This window comes from Triturus cristatus, chromosome 2_2 (assembly GCF_964204655.1).
Source record: "Triturus cristatus chromosome 2_2, aTriCri1.1, whole genome shotgun sequence".
NCBI lineage: Eukaryota > Metazoa > Chordata > Amphibia > Caudata > Salamandridae > Triturus > Triturus cristatus.
In genome coordinates this window covers 1,219,771,336-1,219,791,435 of record NC_140582.1, presented here as the reverse complement: position 1 = coordinate 1,219,791,435, position 20,100 = coordinate 1,219,771,336, and the positions used below count along the sequence as shown (strand labels likewise).

At 45.6% G+C, this 20,100-nt stretch overlaps 1 protein-coding gene and 1 long non-coding RNA gene across 3 annotated transcripts in view; one reads left to right on the top strand and one right to left on the bottom strand.

Moving 5' to 3' along the window:
- The window catches only part of LYRM2 (LYR motif containing 2), a 138,306-nt gene that overhangs the window by 7,303 nt on the left and 110,903 nt on the right, over positions 1–20,100 (bottom strand). For both annotated transcript variants that reach the window (XM_085642856.1, XM_085642855.1), the window contains exon 2: positions 3,712–3,852. In XM_085642856.1, coding sequence (XP_085498982.1) covers positions 3,712–3,852 — 141 coding nt within the window. The remainder of the gene's footprint in view (positions 1–3,711; positions 3,853–20,100) is intronic.
- On the top strand, positions 15,198–17,801 carry LOC146863430 (uncharacterized). Its single transcript, XR_014978256.1, has 3 exons — positions 15,198–15,729; positions 16,656–16,745; positions 17,136–17,801. It is a non-coding gene; the product is annotated as an uncharacterized LOC146863430 (long non-coding RNA).

Below are 20,100 nucleotides of genomic sequence, written 5' to 3'. Positions count from 1 at the left end.
TTTTCTAAGTTTCCTTTCTTGTATCTCTTTGCCGTAAGCATCCAGCTTGTTGTTCAGATCTTCCAATGTAATCTTCCAATAATCCGCATCACACCGTGTGGATAAATCAGATTTAATGGCCTCAGTTTCTTCTTCCAGGTATCGAATGGTGCGGGAAAGTTCCTCCATCAACAGTAAAATTAGACCCAGTGAACATTTATTGAGCACTGCTTGCCATTTCTTCATGAATGCTTTGTTGAACTGGAATTTATACAAGAGAGGTTTGATAGGTAGTCGCAGTCCCCGTGGTATCCGCTGAACTTTGTGGTATTGTATTAATGTAGACGCATGTAAGTGTTGGCTCAAAGCTCTTTGTGTAATAAATTCTACTTAGTTGTCGAATTTGTTGGGATATTGAGCCTCCCTGTATCATGATCTCCTTATGGCGTCGTACCACCGTACACCACTGTATCATGATCTCTTTATATCGTCGTTCCACCATACACCACTGTATCGTGATCTCGTTAAGGCATCGTTCCAACGTACACCACTGTTTTATGATCTCCTAATGGCGTCTTTACACCATACACCATTGTATCATGTTCTCCTTATGGTGTCGTTCCACCGTGCACCACTTTATCGTGATCTCCTTATGGCATCGTTCCACCGTACACCACTGTATCGTGATCTCATTAAGGCATCGTTCCACTGTACACCACTGTATCGTGATCTCCTTATGGCATTGTTCCACCGTACACCACTGTATCATGATCTCTTTATATCGTCGTTCCACCATACACCACTGTATCGTGATCTCGTTAAGGCATCGTTCCAACGTACACCACTGTTTTATGATCTCCTAATGGCGTCTTTACACCATACACCATTGTATCATGTTCTCCTTATGGTGTCGTTCCACCGTGCACCACTGTATCGTGATCTCATTAAGGCATCGTTCCACTGTACACCACTGTATCGTGATCTCCTTATGGCATTGTTCCACCGTACACCACTGTATAATGTTCCCCTTATGGCGTCGTTCCACCGCGCACGACTGAATTGTGATATCCTTATGGGTTTGTTCCACCGTACACCACTGTATCATGATCTCCTTACTGCGTCGTTCCATCGTACACCACTGTATCATGATCTCCTCATGGCGTTGTTCCAATGTACACCATTGTATCAAGATCTCCTTAAGGCATTGTTGTACTGTACACCATTGTAAAATGCTCTCCTTATGGCGTCATTCTACCGTACACCAGTTCTACCGTACACCATTGTATCATGATCTTATGGCGTTGTTCCACTGTACACCATTGTATCGTGATCTCCTTATGGCGTCGTTCCAACGTACACCATTGTATCATGATCTCCTTATGGCATCATTCCACGGTACACCATTGTATCATGATCTCCTTATGGCGTTGTTCCACCGTACACCATTGTTTTATGTTCTCCTTATGGCGTTGTTCTACTGTACACCATTGTATCATGATCTCCTTATGGCATCATTCCACCGTACACCATTGTATCATGATCTCCTTATGGCGTCGTTTCACCGTACACCATTGTATCATGATCTCCTTAAGGCATCGTTCTACTGTACACCATTGTATCATGATCTTATTAGGGCATTTTTCCACCGTACACCATTGTATCATGATCTCCTTATGGCGTCGTTCCACCGTACACCATTGTATCATGATCTCCTTATGGCGTCGTTCCACCGTACACCATTGTTTTATGTTCTCCTTATGGCGTTGTTCCACCGTATACCATTGTATCATGATCTCCTTATGGCGTCGTTCCACCGTACACCATTGTTTTATGTTCTCCTTATGGCGTTGTTCCACCGTACACCATTGTATCATGATCTCCTTATGGCGTCGTTCCACCGTACACCATTGTTTTATGTTCTCCATATGCCGTTGTTTCACCGTACACCATTGTATCATGATCTCCTTATGGCGTCGTTCCACCATACACCATTGCATCATGATCTCCTTATGGCATTGTTCCACGGTACACCAAAGCAGACGATAGCACAGACATAAGGGGCATTCTACACCCCATGTCTGCCTTCATGAAATCCTTAGGGCTTCCTTTTCCCAGATAGCCCCCTTGTTTGCCGCAATAAGTGATCTAAGGATTACAACTGGACGCTTCTGCAACACATATCCTGGGTAGTGTACCCCCTACACTCCACCGCAACTAAAAGAAATCTGATTGATCGAAGTGATTCACAGAGGCAACAGCTGAGCCAATCAGGGCACCAGGATGCTCCCAAGAGGACTGGGGTATAGATTCAGAAGGGAGATGGGCTGTATGCCCCACGCTCCAATTCCTTTCAAAAGCAGTAATACCCTCAGTCACTGAAAGCCTGCAGCAGCACCATTAGCATCCAGATGTGCTGCATATAGATGCACCTGACAGCAGCACTATTGCCATCCAGATGTGCTGCATATAGATGCACCTGACAGCAGCACAACTGCCACGGAGGTTAAAAAGCTCTTGATGGCTCAGTCATCTGACAACAGTGCAATCGCTCTGGTAATCCAGCTCTTACAAAGTCCCTGAATGTCACTTCATAAGAGTGGCTAATAAGACCAGGCAAAAGAAAACTGACCTGCTGAAGACCAAAGGAGCAGATTTCCTGTATCTGACTGAAACAAACGTGTTGGTAAACTTCTCAATTGTGTAGGTCACTGTATACAATGGAAAATTTACTGTTATGAAGTGACTTGTGCATATGTTAACACGTTACTATCATTACTAGTGTGTATTTTTGGTCGACACTCGATCATTACTCGACTAACGACCATTGGGTTGTCAAACAACACTCTATTCACAAAATACTTTGCACTGGAATTGGACTGTTTGTGTAAATTGAAATACGGAAACACAAATGCTGTTGCACTAATATAAAATGTGCTTTGGCTTATTGTATGCCATAGGATGTTTACTTTAAAAAAAATGCTTTGTCATACGCTTAGAATTAAATCATACTGTCACCACATCCGCCCTTACCCTGGCCTGGCCTGGGAGAATCCGAATAATGCAAACATTTTACCCCATGCTGGCTTCTTTATAAACGCAATCCCATCCCAATGCGAACACCATCTCTCCCTCACTGACTCCCCACAACACTGGCCATCTCGACGTTCATCATAGCCATCTATGATTAATCCAAAACCATCTCTCCCTCATAGACCATAGGCCCACACTGGCCATCACGGACGTTCACCAACCCCTATCGTTAAGTACCCTATGCCCGCATGCCCCTCACTAACCCTCTGCAGTACTGCCCATCACCATAATCTCACCTTCAGCAAAGCATCCATGTGCGCTCACCTTGTTCCCGCATTCACTCACTCTTACCAACTTCCCAGCGTCGACTCAATCTCAACTTCTTCCCAGCATTGACTCAACCTCAACTTCTTCCCAGCGTCGACTTGATCTCAACTTCTTCCCAGCATCGACTCAACCTCAACTTCTTCTCAGCATCGACTCAATCTCAACTTCTTCCCAGCATTGACTCAACCTCAACTTCTTCCCAGCGTCGACTTGATCTCAACTTCTTCCCATCATTGACTCAACCCAAACTTCTTCCCTGCATCGACTCAATCTCAAACTTCTTCCCAGCATTGGCTTGCCCTCCACTTCTCTGCGGTGACAGACTCTCACTCTCTACCTATAGTGCTGTCACATTTAGCTCATTCTTCTCCCTACCTCATCAGTGGCGTCCTTGTTGCGTTTGAACTCCTCCCGGGCCCACTCCTTCACGTACTGGTGGTCGGCTTCATTGGGTATCTGGCGGGCAGTCTGTAAGATCTTTCTGTACAAGCCAAGGACCTGTTGCCGCCTTAGAAACTGCAAAAGAAATTCATTGTTACTGGTCAACAGTGAGTACCGCCATAAGATGCGACCCACACTGCCCCCCTCTGCCCACCTCATTTCCAGGAGCGGTCAACCCTACCCAACGCAATAGGCAGCCTCTCTTTTGCCCTTTGAAAGAAAGCTTCTACCCGTCTGTTGAAGTTTGCAACTTGTATTTAAGCCTGAGCAGCAGTACTACAGAAAAAACGTATTGTTATTTCCTTTCAATGTATAATAGTTAATACATTTCAAATCATCAGTTAGAGGATCTAATGAGCAGAAACTCTATGGCCACAGCAGGTTCACCTGCATCACCACAACACAAATCACACTAATAAAAGCCATGTTTATCTCCCTTGTAAGTAGCCCAAAGTATTCCGTAAAAGTGAGCAGAAATTATTGGTGTCTTTTTTCAAGGAATATGCATTAGAAAATGGTTCCTTGGGTGGTAGTCTGTTCTTAAGCATAGTTAGGATTACTGACAATAACAGCTATTCTGTCTTTATTGAACTTTGCAGTTCTATGCTATAGCCTTTTATCCAAACACACCGGTCATGAAAGACCTGGTAAAGTGTTACTGGCCCAAACCAAAGGCGAAGGCCAATAGAAATGACCTCTGCGACAGACTCCGAGGGTATTACATAATGCTACCATACAGTGGTGAACTGACCAAATAGGAATAAAAGAAACCCGTGAGATACAACTGGTTTAGAAACTACTGAGACGCTCCTACCTATTGTGGAAGCCGCAGTGTATGACAGCTTCTGCTGTGGCTGTGCATGCTGGAGGGCAGCTGTGGATGTGCATGCCGGCTTGCAGTTTCAGCTGTGCATGCTGGTATGCAGTTGTGTTTGCCGGCGTGCAGCTGCAACAGTGCGTGCAGCTGCAAATATGCGAGCTAGGAGGCAGCTGCAGTTGTGCATGTCGGCGTGCAGTTACAGCTGTGCATGCTGGTGTACAACTGTGCATGCTGGCGTGCAGCTGTTCATGCCGGTGTGCAGTTGCAGCAGCTATTGCTGTTTGTTCGCAGACAGCTGAAGAAGAGAAGGAGACACCGCTGCAGACACCCCCTTTCCCTTGGCTCTACCATAATGCTATACTCATGTTCTGACAAACCGGAGGGTCAGTCGGATGCTATGGAGAATCCACCTCCATGGGTCCAGCTTGTAGAACAGTGACAGTGGAAGCTGAGGGGAGGGAGAGGAAGCATCCTCTCATGGCTGTTGATGAAGCTCGTGAATGGACGCCCCACCCAATTCATAGTACATCAAGTGCCACCAGGGCAAGGCACTACACCAGTTTTGCACGCACTCTTGGATGACTTTTGACAAACATTGGAATCAGAACTGAACTTTGGTGTGCATCCCATTACTTTCATTCACGAATCATGATTTATTGCCCTAATTATGGTTTGCACCCAGCATGTGAAGCAGGAGAAAAGACGACATGGAGTTGGAAGCTCGTTTCACACAAAGGCTTCAACATCACGTTCTTTTTTAATTGGGGGATACAAGTTAAGCTGTCATTTCAACAAAGAGGGAAAGCAGCATTTTGTAAACAGCATTTGTTCCGTGCATGTTCATTCAATTAAGAACAGCTTTATTTTGGAAATCATCATTGAAGCACTTCTATGTTTGTTTAGGCATTTAAAACACGAACAAGCAAAGCACTTTGGGGACTGTAGTTTCAATTAATTGCGGAGTAGCAAAGGCTCTGACCAGGTGAATAATTAGTACACGCACACACCAGAGAGGGATTTCAATTTTCACGCGAGGTTTAAAAACCGAGCGTTTTTGAAGGCGGGTTAACATTTTGTTTCCGAGAGGAAGATGGAGAGTTTGCGATATCCCAGGGCAGGTACGTTTGTATTCAGCGGAATGCATGTGGGCAGGACCGTTCTAAACAGGGTAAATAGAGGGAGGTGTATCGGATTTAACGGGTGGAATGTCTTATTACGTGATGGCAAATCATTCACAAGAGTCAGTCACTGATGCTTTAGAAACAGAGCGCGAAGGATAGGGGAAACTTACATCAGTTCAATGCGAGTGGCTGTTTTTTGAAGGGTTTTTCATTAAATATACACGGGCCATGTTGATGGTTAGCTAAGAAACTCCGTAGCATTAGGCAGAAGGGCGCTAGATAGGGGAGACTCACACCAGTTTTTGAGCGAGTGGCTGTTCTTTGAAGGGCTTTCATTCAAATATACATGGGGTATGTTGGTAGTCAGTTAAGAAACTCCGCAGCATTGAGCAGAAGGGGGTGTTCACGGGGGCTGGGCATGATAATGAGGGGGATGTGTGTACATTTCATTTCATTTATTTATTTATTTTTTCGTTTTCACATTTGTGCACAATAATTCATGGAGTACAACAAGATGATTGATAGATAAAGTTTATTGTTGAAGATATGCATCATATTACATGTACATGCTGATTATTGATTATTAATTACGATATATTTTATTTGTAGTTACCCCTGACGAAGGACTCATGTAGTCCGAAATGCATTGGGTTTTAATAAAAAGAACATGCCTGGGATGAATCATGCGTTTATCGTGTTTTTGACAGAAGTCCGGATGGTCTCATCAGATACATAGGAAACCTGGGAAATTGCATGATGTTCTTAGTGTGGATCAAGTGGAGTCGAGTTCAAGCAGAAAATTCAATGGATAATTACCTAAACACGGATTAACTTAAACATTTGTGGACTTGTGCATGTTGCAGTGCAACTGGTTTCGGGGCGTAATGACGCCCCACCCAATTCAATGTTGATGAAGCTCTCCACATCCCTCCCACCCCTGAAAAATGCCATCTATCTGGAGTAAATCAGAGGAGAGGGATTACATCAGGGTGCTGTAACCTTCATGCCAGCGGTCCTTTAATGGTATTTATAACTCTGTCTGGAGTCCACTGACGATAGACGAACTGATTTGCCCCCTGACGCGGTTTTGCCTTACATGCAGGCAGGAGTGGAGCCCTTTAAGGAACCTCCCTAAGGATGAGAACTGGAGCGTTGAGAGAAGTGTTGTGGCCTCACAGAGACATTACTTCATGTAAGCCCAGTGCAGTCTAAAATAGCGGACTAGTTTGTGTCTCAGTGCGAAGACTCTCTAGAGCATAGATTAGAATATTGAGCGCTCCATTGAAGCCTATCAAGTGGTAACAGGTTTGTCAGGAGTCCACTGACGATAGAAGAACTGATTGGCCCCCTGACGCGGTTTTGCCTTACATGCAGGCAGGAGTCTCCTTCGGAGGAGTCCCCGGAGGCGTGGCCTTTGAAGTTTTCGTCGTCCATCCAATCGGGTGAGAGAGCAGCCGGAACAAGAAAGGTGAGCCCCCGCACATATGCGGAAAGTGAATCCCAGCTAAGAGGAGAGTTGGCGGCGTTGAAGCTGGAGAGCCCGGACGAACAGAGAGGAACCAAGAGAGGAAGCGCTGCCCTCAAAGAAGACGTCCTCGTCCTTTGGAATACACGGCAACTGGAGGTCGCTCTCCTTTTCAAGGCTGTTCTCTACTATAGTTTACTCACATCTTTTCTTCGACTGCTCCAAGCCTACTCCTCACCCTACTTCGCACCTACCAATGTTAACTAACTTTGAGCATATACATCCAACTTGTGTAGTACTTTGTGTAGTACTTTGTAAGCTCTATCCTTTTATTTCATGCTATAGATTAGTGTGTCTAACCACAACTATGCTACTATGTCAACAGGTAACCTTCTGTGGTCACCTTTTACTAGAACATCTAGCTTTCAGCACAAGGGGGTTCTCACTTGGCATCAGAAGAGTTAAGCTCGCAGTGAGAGGAGGTTCCCGCTTGGCACTGGAAGCTCTCAGCAAGAGGGGGTTCCCGCTTGGCACCAGAAGCTCTCAGCAAGAGTGGGTTCATAATTGACACTGGTAGCTCTCAGCTCGCAGCAAGAGGGGGCTCGTACTTGGCACCGGAAGCTCTCAGATCACAGCGAGAGGGGCTTCACAGTTGGCACCGGAAACTCTCAGCAAATGGAGCGTCCGCACTAACCGGAAGCTCTCAGCCTGCAGCGACAGGGGGTTCGCACTTGGCACTGGAAGCTCTCAGCGAGAGGGGTTTGCACTTGGCACCAGAAGCTCTCAGCTCACAGCGAGAGGGGGTTCGCACTTGGCACCGGAAGCGGTCAGCTCAAAGCGAGAGGGGTGTAATGATGCGGAGCCCCGTAGATGTGATTAAATAATTTATTGAGCGGACACAGAGCAGTCCCGTGGCCTCCCGACTCCCAATACTTTTACAAGTGAACCAAACTTTAACTTTCAGTATTACCGGAGACCATGGCTACATGGCGATAGTTCTACTTATGAAATCACTACATCTTCCCCCTTCTTGACAACAAGGGAAAACCTAGCTTATACATAGCAATCACAAAACAAAAAGAAATAAAACATTAACATTGTTCAATCAGTCTATGAGTTGTTTTTTTGTACCCTTTCCGTTCTTGTAAGGGGAATGCACTCATTGACATTATCCCATTCTCTACACATTTCATTTGAAGGGCTTGTACATTTTTTTAAATGTGCCTTGTTCCTTATTATCACTTTATTCTTATTCCGAGCAGTGACAGCTGAACCCTTCACCTTAGTCACTTCCAAAGGAGACGGGTGAACCTGCTCATGGACTTTCGTATCTGATTTTGTCTTTCCAATACCAGATCTCCAACTTCATAGCTTCTTCTGTGAACATATTTCCTTTGTTCCACATTTTGCTTCATTTTTTTCTTTCATTATTCCATCTCTCTTTGCAATTTGTGTATGTCCTTCAGGGGATTTCAATGGCATTTGTGATAAACGTGTTTGTGTTGATTGGCCAAACATCAGCTCTGAAGGAGTTTTTCCAGTCGAACCAGGAGGAGTGTTCCTGTAGTCACGCAAAACTTGGCACACAGCTTGATTCATAGAAATGTCTGATAGTTTCGCTCTTTGCATACTTTTCTCTAATGTAGCCATCAATCTCTCCACTACAGCATTTGCTTGTGGCCAGAGTGGGATAATTTCCCTATGCCTCAAACCCATATAATCAAGAAATTTCGTAAATTATTTTCCGTTAAAAGGTGGACCATTATCGCTTTTTAAAACTTTGGGTATACCCCAAGCTGAGAAAATGTAATCAAGAACAGGCAATATCACAGATGCAGAAGTGGATGACGCTGTTTTTACGATTGGAAATCTAGAATATTAATCTACGAGCACAAATAAATAATGCCCAGAATCTAGGGGTCCATAAAAATCACATGCTAGTTCAGACCAGACGACATCTGGCGATTTGGACTCCTGCAATTCTTCAACAGTCCTTTCTCTTGTGGTGCACTGGCAGAAATGACAAGACTGCACAATTTCTTCTACTTACCGACCAAGCCTCGGAAACCACACCTTTTGTCTTGAGAGTTTTTGTCGCTGATATTCCTCTATGACTTTCATGTGCAAGATTAATGACACGTCTTTGTAAATTGCTTGGAATTACTATTCTGTTCCCTCTTATAAGAACACCAGAAGTGGCTATTGTCAATTCTGCTTGAACATTTTTTAACGCAAGCACATCTCTTTTGCATACTCCTGGTTGAAATTTCGTTAGAGCATTAACATGCTTCCATCTATTTAATTGCATTATTCTTTTCACTTCTGCTAAAGTATCGTCTTTATTAGATTTGTGAATTAGTTCTTGTTCAGAGATCAGGAACTGTTGACTTAATTATGAAGTTTATGTGGTTTTCTTTGTCATTCATTTAATTTTTATCCTCATCTGTTGGATTTCTAGACAAGTAAACAGGTGGATTGTACTCTTTCCCTGGCTTATGAATTATTTTGAAATCATAGTCCATCCACCTCAAACCCCATCTTTCAATCCGAAGAGGTCTTTTCGCTTTCAAGTTTCCAAAAATAGTGGTGAGAGCCTGGTGATCTGTTACTATCACAAATGATTTTCCGAACAATAAATCATGATAATGCTCACATGCCCAGACTATGGCTAAACTTTCCTTTTCTGGTTGAGAATATTTCTTTTCTATATCGGTCAAGCTTCGGCTGGCATGTGAGACCACAAATGCCACCTATGTTGAAATAGACTAGGACCTAGTCCCACTGGACTTGCATCTACTACTATTTCTGTGCACAAATTTGGATCAAAATATTTCAAATTTGCTGCTGTTGCTATGTCACTTTTTATCTTCTCAAATGCATCCTTGCGTTCCTTATTCCAGAGAAATGCCCGGTCCTTTTTCGTTAGCTCTCTAAGGGGTGAACTGACGGTAGCATAATCCTTGCTATAACAGGAGCAATAACTAGCCATTCCTAGAAAAAAGCGTAATTCTGTTATATCTTTCGGACAAGACATTGTTACTGGTGATGATACTTTCTTTGGATCTGTTTGAATTCCTTTGCTTGAGAATATATGACCATGAAATGTTAGTTCCGGTTTACCAATTTCACACTTTTCAAGGTTCAATATTAACCCAGCTTTCATAAGCTCTTGACAAACTGTTCCTAGTGCCTGATCAGGTTCACTTTCTGTTTTTCCAAAAACAAGAATATCATCACTGTAATTCATTGAATTGTTTACTGGTCTAATAACATTTTGTTATAGTCTCTTGAAAAATCTCTGCAGCTGAGCATATTCCAAAATTAAGTCTTTTGTAATGGAATAACCCCATATGTGTTGAAAAAGTTGTAATGTATCTTGATTTCTTATCAATTTCCAATTAATGATATCCTTTGCAGAGATCTAACTTTGAGAAAAATGTTGCCCCATTCAAAATACTAATCATGTTGTTCAAATGAGGCCCAGGATGCCTCTCTCTCTCAATTGCAGTATTCAGTATCCTCATACCATCACAGATTCTAATCTGGCTCGTGTCTTTTTTCGGCACCACTACAATCGGAGACACCCAAGGTGTTGGGCCTGTACCAGGCTCAATTATATCTTGTTTAAGCAAAGAATTAATTTCCTCTTTAACTTTACCTTGCATATCAATCGAAACTCTCCTATGCATTTATGCAACAGGTTTTACTTTGTCATTTATGTGCAATGAAATCGTTTTTCTTTTTAACTTTCCAAGACCTTTTGTTAGAGCCCGGACCCCCTCCCCCCCCCCCAAGTAGTCCCCCGCCCCAACCCCTGTACTCCCACAATCAATATTTGCCAGTCCATGAGTGTGGGTAGAAAAGGGCCATGTTTAATAACTATCACATATTCATAAACATGACAAAATATTTTAAATTCACATTTATGAATTCAATATTTAAATTTTTAATATTTACAAGTATTATCGTTGATCATAACCACCGGTTATGAACTATCCACTTACTCCAGCACCAAGGGGCCCTCTGGCTCGCCTCTCCTATCTGAGAACCACGCAAGGCGCAACCCACCTGCGTCCTTGAGCAGTGAGCCCCCAGCCCTCGGTCCTTGTCCGTCCTTTCAGGGGCCCACCCCTCTACCACCAGGCTGCCAAGGAGGCGCTTGTGACCTGGCGCCCTTGCCTCCCCAGCCGGTGTCCCCATTCTCTCTGCGGAGAGCTTACCGTCTCTCCCCTCAGTGCTGGCCTCGGGAGTATGTAAGCAGGCCTCCCGTTAATCCTGGAAATCAATGTTGTGTGGTCTCTTGTCCGCCAAGCGCTCCCCCTATTCTGCCCCCAAACCGCTAATCTTAGGGACGAGTGGGTGGGAGATAGATGACGTCCGTGATCCCAGGTCGAAGGTGAAATAGAAGGCTCTAAGGTGGGCCCAGGGCTTGAATAGCCCCTCCCTGGCTCCACCCCTTCCGGGCCAGGCACCCGCCGGACATACTTCACGGCCTGACCCGGAAGTACTTCCTCCGGCCAGTAGCCCATTGGGCTACTGGACCGGAATATGGGGGGTGTGGCTTGGGGCTGGGCCATAAGGGCGTGCTCACCGAGGTTTGCGCTGGTCATAAAGTAGGAAATTCTTTCAATATATGCTGTTCTGCTGTCATATGAAATGTCAAGCCCAGCAGTCCCATTAATTGAGCTGTGACATTGCTCAGCAGGCAAGGCCAAGCAGTTTCTCCTCTTTAGGACATGTATTTCTTCCTTAAGAGACACTTCTCCGTAAGATAGATTTTTTCAAACTTCCCTAAGCAGGTTACAGGGTGTTTTGCTCCCCATTGAAAAACCTTGACACTCGATGAAATAAGAGGAGGTCTATCCACCATTTTGTAATATTCAGTTGTACATATAATATTACACGTTGCTCCACTATCTAACGCAAATGGGACTTTCTGCGATCTTAATAATATATCAACAGATGCGTTTTTTAAAAATCTTCCTTTCTCAACAAATTAATTTTTTTATCCTCATTTTCTTCTGTCATTAAATATAGCCGTTGTTGTTCACCTTCATCAGTTGAAGTATCATCAACACTTTCCATATGTCCAACATATTTTGTGTTTCTGTTTACTTGACATTTCCACATCTTTTAATTGTCTTGTCTCTTGAACATGCACACACTGGAAAAATTATTCTTTCTTCCACATTCTCTGCATTGTTGGCCCATGGCAGGACATACATTCATATGCGGAAATGATTGTCCACATCTATAGCATGTTTTTTTTCCTTTTTGAAGCTCGTTAACCTTTCTATTTTACTAGTTGACTTTTCTGTTTTGTTGTCAGTTTTTTCATCCTTTTGTTATCTTTTTCAGTCATTTGGCGAACTTATTCCAGCGTTTTAACTCTACCTTGCTCTATGTTATTTGCATGTTTTTTTGCTTGAGCATCAGTACGCGCCATGCGTAAAATCATTTTCAAATCATAGTTTTTCTCCAGTAACTTTTTCCTGAATTCCACTGAATTACATACTTGAATAATCCTTAATCTGACAGCTTCCTCATTATTGAACTTGTCAAATTCACAAACCTGACAATGTTTTTAAAATTATTAACAAAATTAATAAGTAAATCCTTTGCTTGTTCATCAGTGTATTTTTTACATGTGGCTTTTAAGAAATGCTCAAACCTTCGTGTCCATTTCTCCACTCTTTGAGCAATCGTTTGTTCATCTGAGATATCAAATGGTAAAGGTCTCCTATGAATCATGCTCGACACACGTTTTCCTCTTCATGAGCATATACATCATCCATATGTGTGTTAGCTGATGTACTTGTTGAGCCTTCACTTTACTCCAATATTGCACTTTCCGTTTTTATACTTCACTTTTCTTGTTTCTCCTTTTTTTTTTAAATAAAAAAAAAAAAAAATATATATATATATATATATATATATATATATATATATATACTATATATATTTTATTTAGCCCTTTTCTACTTATTTGTGTATTTTTTCTTTGAATTTCAGCTTTTTTCCACTTTTATATATATATTGCCTTTACTTAAAAATGGGCTCCCATTCATTTCAATGTAGGTTCCCACAAGTTGCCTGGTTTCAAAACGGCCGCCGAGATTTCCAATTCTTGCGTGAACTTTCTTCTGCCTGATTTCAAGATGGCCCCCGTTTTAGGAGAGATCAGGCTCTCACGAGACCGCTTACGCGCATACTCTAACGTCGCCAGTTTGTAATGATACGGAACCTCGTAGATGTGATTAAATCATTTATTGAACGGACACAGAGCAGTCTGGTTGCCTCCTGACTCACAATCCTTTTACAACTGAACAAAACTAGATTTTTCAGCATTCCCTGTGACCATGGCTACATGGCCAAAGTTCTACTTATGACATCACTACAAGGGGGTTCGCACTTGGCACCTGAAGCTGTCAGCTCACAGTGAGAGGGGGTTCACACTTGGCACCGGAAGCTCTCAGCTCGCAGCAAGAGGTGGTTCACAGTTGGCACCTGAAGCTCTCAACGAGAAGAGGGTACGCACTAACAAGAAGCTCTCAGCTTGCAGCAACAGGGGCTCACATTGGCACTGGAAGCTCGCAGCAAAGGGGTTTGACCTAGGCACCGGAAGCTCTCAGCTCAAATTGAGAGGGGGTTCCAACTTGGCACCGGAAGCTCTCAGCTCAAAGCGAGAGGGGTTCCAACTTGGCACCAAAAGCTTGCAGCAAGAGGAGGTTCGCACTTGGCACCGGAAGCTCTCAGCGAGAGGTGGTTCACACTTGGCACCGGAAGCTCTCAGCAAGAGGGGGTTCGCACTTGGCACCGGAAGCTCTCAGCTCGTAGTGAGGGGGTTCGCACTTGGCACAAGAAGCTCTAAGTGAGAGGGGGTTCGCACTTGGCACCGGAAGCTCTCAGCTCGCAGTGAGAAGGGGTTCGCACTTGGCACTGGAAGCTCACATTGAGAGGGGATTCGCACTTGGCATCAGAAGCTTGCAGTGAGAGGGGGTTCGCACTTGGCACCAGAAGCTCGCAGCGTGAGGGGGTTCGAACTTGGCACCGGAAGCTTGCAGTGAGAGGGGGTTCGCACTTGGCACCAGAAGCTCGCAGCGAGAGGGGGTTCGAACTTGGCACCGGAAACTCTCAGCGAGAGGGGGTTCACACTTGGCACCGGAAGCTCTCAGCTCGCAGCGAGAGGTGGTTCGCACTTGGCACCGGAAGCTCTCAGCAAGAGGGGGTTCGCACTTGGCACCGGAAGCTCTCAGCTCGTAGTGAGAGGGGGTTCGCACTTGGCACAAGAAGCTCTAAGTGAGAGGGGGTTCGCACTTGGCACCGGAAGCTCTCAGCTCGCAGTGAGAAGGGGTTCGCACTTGGCACTGGAAGCTCACATTGAGAGGGGATTCGCACTTGGCATCAGAAGCTTGCAGTGAGAGGGTGTTCGCACTTGGCACCAGAAGCTCGCAGCGAGAGGGGGTTCGAACTTGGCACCGGAAACTCTCAGCGAGAGGGGGTTCACACTTGGCACCAGAAGCTCTCAGCTCGCAGCAAGAGGGGGTTCACAGTTGGCACTGGAAGCTCTCAGTGAAAGGAGGGTCTGCATTAACCAGAAGCTCTAAGATTGCAGCAACAGGGGGTTCGCACTTGGCACCGGAAGCTCGTAGCGAGGGGCAGTTTGCACTTGACACTGGAAGCTCTCAGCAAGAGGGGTTCGCACTTGGCACCAGAAGCACTCAGCTCAAAGCAAGAGGGGGTTCGCACATGGCATTGGAAGCTCTCAGCTTGCAGTGAGAGGGGGTTCACACTTGGCACCGGAAGCTCTCAGCGAGAGGGGGTCGTACTTGGCACCGAAAGCTCAGTTCGCAGCGAGAGGGAGTTCGTACTTGGCACCGGAAGCTCTCAGCTTGCAGCGAGAGAGGGTTCGCACTTAGCACCAGAAGCTCTCAGCTTGCAGCGAGAAGGGGTTCGCACTTGACACCGGAAGCTCGCAGCGAGAGGGGGTTCGCACTTGGCACCGGAAGCTCGCAGCGAGAGAGGGTTGGCACTTGGCACCGGAAGCTCTCAGCTCGCAGCAAGAGGGGGTTCGCACTTGGCACCGGAAGCTCTCAGCTCGCAGCGAGAGGGGGTTCACACTTGGCACCGGAAGCTGTCACCTCGCAGCGAGAGGGGGTTCACACTTGGCACCGGAAGCTGTCACCTCGCAGCGAGAGGGGGTTCACACTTGGCACCGGAAGCTCTCAGCTCGCAGCGAGAGGGGGTTCGCACTTGGCACTGGAAGCTCTCAGCTCACAGCGAGAGGGGGTTCACACTTGGCACCGGAAGCTGTCACCTCGCAGCGAGAAGGGGGTTCGCACTTGGCACCGGAAGCTCTCAGCTCACTGCGAGAGGGGGTTAGCACTAGGCACCGGAAGCTCTCAGCTCGCAGGAAGAGGGGGTTCGCACTTGGCACCGGAAGCTCTCAGCTCGCAGGAAGAGGGGATTCACACTAGGCACCGGAAGCTCTCAGCTCGCAGCAAGAGGGGGTTCACACTTGGCACTGGAAGCTCACAGCGAGAGGGGTTCGTACTTGACACCGGAAGTGTCAGTTTTGAAACTTTGGTGTGTGTATTAAACCATAAGGGGGTGAGCTCTTTATTTCGCTGCTGTCTACCGACCCGCGGATTTACTTTTCTCAAGCTCTTGTTCCTCGTCCGCTGCTCAAAACAACCCAAATGTAATCGTGGCTTGAGTGTGAAACGTCCAATTTTTTAATTTCTTTATTGAGATTTGCATGACAAACATTAACGTTATCTCAGCATGATAATGCACCGCACTCTAACAGTGTAAAACGTCCAATTATTAATGCAATAACTGTGTGCTGGGGGACCCGGCCTGTCTATTGAGATCACAGATTAATAATATAATTTACAGACCAAACCGAGCCCAGAGTACTGAGGTTGTCTCTGACACCCCATTTATCAGCCGTCCATTTCTATATCTGTGGCTAACTTTGATCTATTTTAATGTGTTGCTGGACCTCCTTGCTCGCCTCGCCTCTCCGGAGTGTTCAATGCCTCTTTTTCTCTAACAATGTGTCATACTTTCTAACCATGTTCTTAATAACAGCCTTGCTCGTACTCTACCACCCCCAGGTGGTTAATCTGCAAGATCATTCATTCATTCATCCATCCATACAAAAACAGCTCTTGTTCACTGTGGTCGGATCTACCCTTATGACCAACCATCCATCCATACATTCATTAATTCATACATAAACAGCTCTTGTTCACTGTGGTCAGCTTTATCCTTAAGACCATCCATACATCCATAAACCACTCATGTTCACTCCATTCATTCATTCATTCATTCATCAATCCACCAACCGCTCTTGTTCACTCCATTCATCCAAACAAACAAACAGCTCTTGTTCCCTGAGGTCAATTCCACCCTTGTTATAGCGAAATCAAAAGTAAAGCTCTGGGTTTTCTCCAAACTGTTTTACCAGAAGCACAGACAGCACAACAGAAGCACAGACAACACAACAGCAAACAGATGTCCACACTTGTAAAATGAGCTGATGGGGCTGCTGGAGCGGGTAAAACGAAAATTTTTGTATACCCTCTCCATTCTGCATGTTTACATTAATAAGAATAATCAATTAATAGTAATTGTACTAATTGGTGTGCTGTGGATATTTACCAACCTTACTAATATATGAGATACACGTGGGATTTGTATTTGCATGGCCTGATTGATACATAAACTAAATTGTGTACGCATACTGATAATAGACAATTAGAATATCGCATGATATATGTTGCTTTTGTGATGTATTTGTATTTGTGCTATATAAAGTAAGTATAACCCGCATTGAGTGTTGCTTTTTGCTAGATAAATACACACACATATGGGTATTAGCAAAGGAATGACATTTTAGTAATCATTTCTATGTATTAATTAAGTTTTTTGTGTTTCTTTGCTTAAGTTGACCATTCGGGCCTATTGAAAATGGCCGCCCTTTATATTCGGTATGACTTGAGTCGCGCCATGGAGTTCTGAGTGGAGTGCGCTTGCGCTAACGCCAGCAACAGTGGCCTCGGTGTGACCCTAACCAGACTGTACCCGTCAAGGACATTGGGACACAAGCCAACTCTTCAAAAGAACAATGGGGGACTTCTTAAACCGGAACGAACAAGACCAATAAACTTTTAGACATCATTTTGTTGTGAACCTGTCATCCCATATCGAACTGACCAATTAGAGGAAGTGAAAACCTATATTGGATACAATCTTATGTCAATTTTCCTTATAAAAACACGTAGAATAGAGAGGTTGTCGTCGCTTTTTCAATTTCCTGACGTTATGCTGACGGAGAAGACGGTGACACTGCAGGACAGCTGTTTCCCGAATCTTTGACGGACTGATCGGATGCCCAGATTCCTGATGAACTGAACTAATTAAATGGGCATAGATTGACGGGTACGTTCCTATGGTCCCTATCCCCATCGTTGGGACTGTAGTGAGCTGCAAGACAATTTGATTGACTTAGAGGACGACTTTTAGCCAGAATAGGTAAATATGGTCAAATGTGATTTGTATGACATTTCTTTCCAGGTCATATTATTCTAGATAAAATTTGATTATTAATTGTACAGACGAGTGGTGTTGTTTATTAATGAGAAATGTTTAATTGAAAAGTATAAGGGAGAATTAGAAACGTACTAAATCCGCAACTAGCAGATCCGTCGCATAGCATGAGAGGGATATTTAGGATAGGGTAAGATATTTTCTAAGTAAAAGGTATTCCTTTCATGTCAAGCGCTTGGAACAATCATCTCCCAAAAGGAACAGACTAAAGAAGGTACGAATGTTGGTGTTATGGGCCCCACCAATGAATGAATTGAGTGAATGTGGTATTGTGATCTTTGGTCTGTGACAAAGGAAGGATTTTGGATTCCGCGCTGCATCAGGTCCACATGTTGATCCTGTAACAATAGGGTGGACTCTGAGCCCTGGGCCATTGCCACGATGCTGAGGCTTTCCAAGGGGAAGCAATGGCTGGATTAGCACCAGGAAGCCCACCCACCCTTGGTGCTTTTGTGGAGGGGTGTAAAGCAGGCTGAAGGGTGGGTGGAAGGCAGGCTGCAGTATGCATCAACCCGCTGAGCAAACTCCCTCTCACCTCAGTGGATTGCCCCCGGCGTTCTGGCTTCTGATGCAGCAGCAAAGTTTTCGGTAGTTTCTCTGAATAGTTGCTTTTCTGTCTAGTCCACCCCCCCTCCCCCCCAACCTCCAAGGGTTGTAGAACCCCTGGTGAGCATCAAGGGATCCGACTTACTTTTTCTCGCCATGTTTAGACTGAAACCTGAGCAGGTTTCATGTTAAATTGTGGTTAATTTGTTATGATCGTAAACTTTCATAACTTCAAAGTGGTGAAAGTGACTTTTAGTCAATTAGCGAAACAGAACTGACATCTGAAAAAGAAACACGAAGGCTTTCAGGTTTTTTGTGGGTTTTGGTACAAGACCTTATGAGGCCCAGGTATTCACACTTGTAAGATATAGGTAATGATCATTCTCTCCGTCAGTGAACCGGAGCACTGAATGATAACAGAAAGCACTTATACATCCATTCATTCATTTATCCATTCATACTTTCACTCTCATTTTCATCCCTTCATGAGCTGAGTCACCCATTCACCCCCCGGCTGTCCATCTACTCACTCAGTTATTCATTCACCACCACTGGCACTCACCCTTCCATGGCTATCCAGTTAATTACTTGCCAATCATGCACTCACCCATCCATCCATGCCCTGTCATTCACCAAGTCATCCACACCTGAACGCACACACACGCCAACCATTGAGGAGGCATTTTCACTAAGAAAACAAGGATGGATGTACTGGTTTTGCCAGTGCTTGTTTTTCTTATCTTGATCGAGGTTTAAGAAGGAGTTTGACAAAGTTGAAGGAAAAAGCCATGATGGGGGCAGTCAGTTCACGAGTGTCCATTCGATTGCACTGGTCTTCCACCTTCTGCAGCCTGCCTTCCAACCCTCTGCAGCCTGCCTTCCACCTATCCCCCCTGTGCAGCCTTCCACCCCTCCCCCATATGCATCCTGCCTTCCAGCCCCTTCACCTTGCCTTCCACCTCTCCCCCTGTGCAGCCAGCCTTCCACCTCCTGCAGCCTGCCTTCCACCCCTCTCCCTCTGTAACCTGTATTTCACCCCCTGCACCTTGTCTTCCACCTCTCCCTCCTGTGCAGCCTTCCAACCCTCTGCAGCCTGCCTTCCACCCCAGCACCTTGCCTTCCACCTATCCCCCCTGTGCAGCCTTCCACCCCTCCCCCATATGCATCCTGCCTTCCAGCCCCTTCACCTTGCCTTCCACCTATCCCCCCTGTGCAGCCTTCCACCCCTTCCCCATATGCATCCTGCCTTCCACCCCTGCACCTTGCCTTCCACCTATCCCCCCTGTGCAGCCTTCCACCCCTCCCCCATATGCATCCTGCCTTCCACCCCTGCACCTTGCCTTCCACCTATCCCCCCTGTGCAGCCTTCCACCCCTCCCCCATATGCATCCTGCCTTCCACCCCTGCACCTTGCCTTCCACCTATCCCCCCTGTGCAGCCTTCCACCCCTTCCCCATATGCATCCTGCCTTCCAGCCCCTTCACCTTGCCTTCCACCTCTCCCCCCTGTGCAGCCTTCCACCCCTCCCCCATATGCATCCTGCCTTCCACCCCTGCACCTTGCCTTCCACCTATCCCCCCTGTGCAGCCTTCCACCCCTTCCCCATATGCATCCTGCCTTCCACCCCTGCACCTTGCCTTCCACCTATCCCCCCTGTGCAGCCTTCCACCCCTCCCCCATATGCATCCTGCCTTCCACCCCTGCACCTTGCCTTCCACCTATCCCCCCTGTGCAGCCTTCCACCCCTCCCCCATATG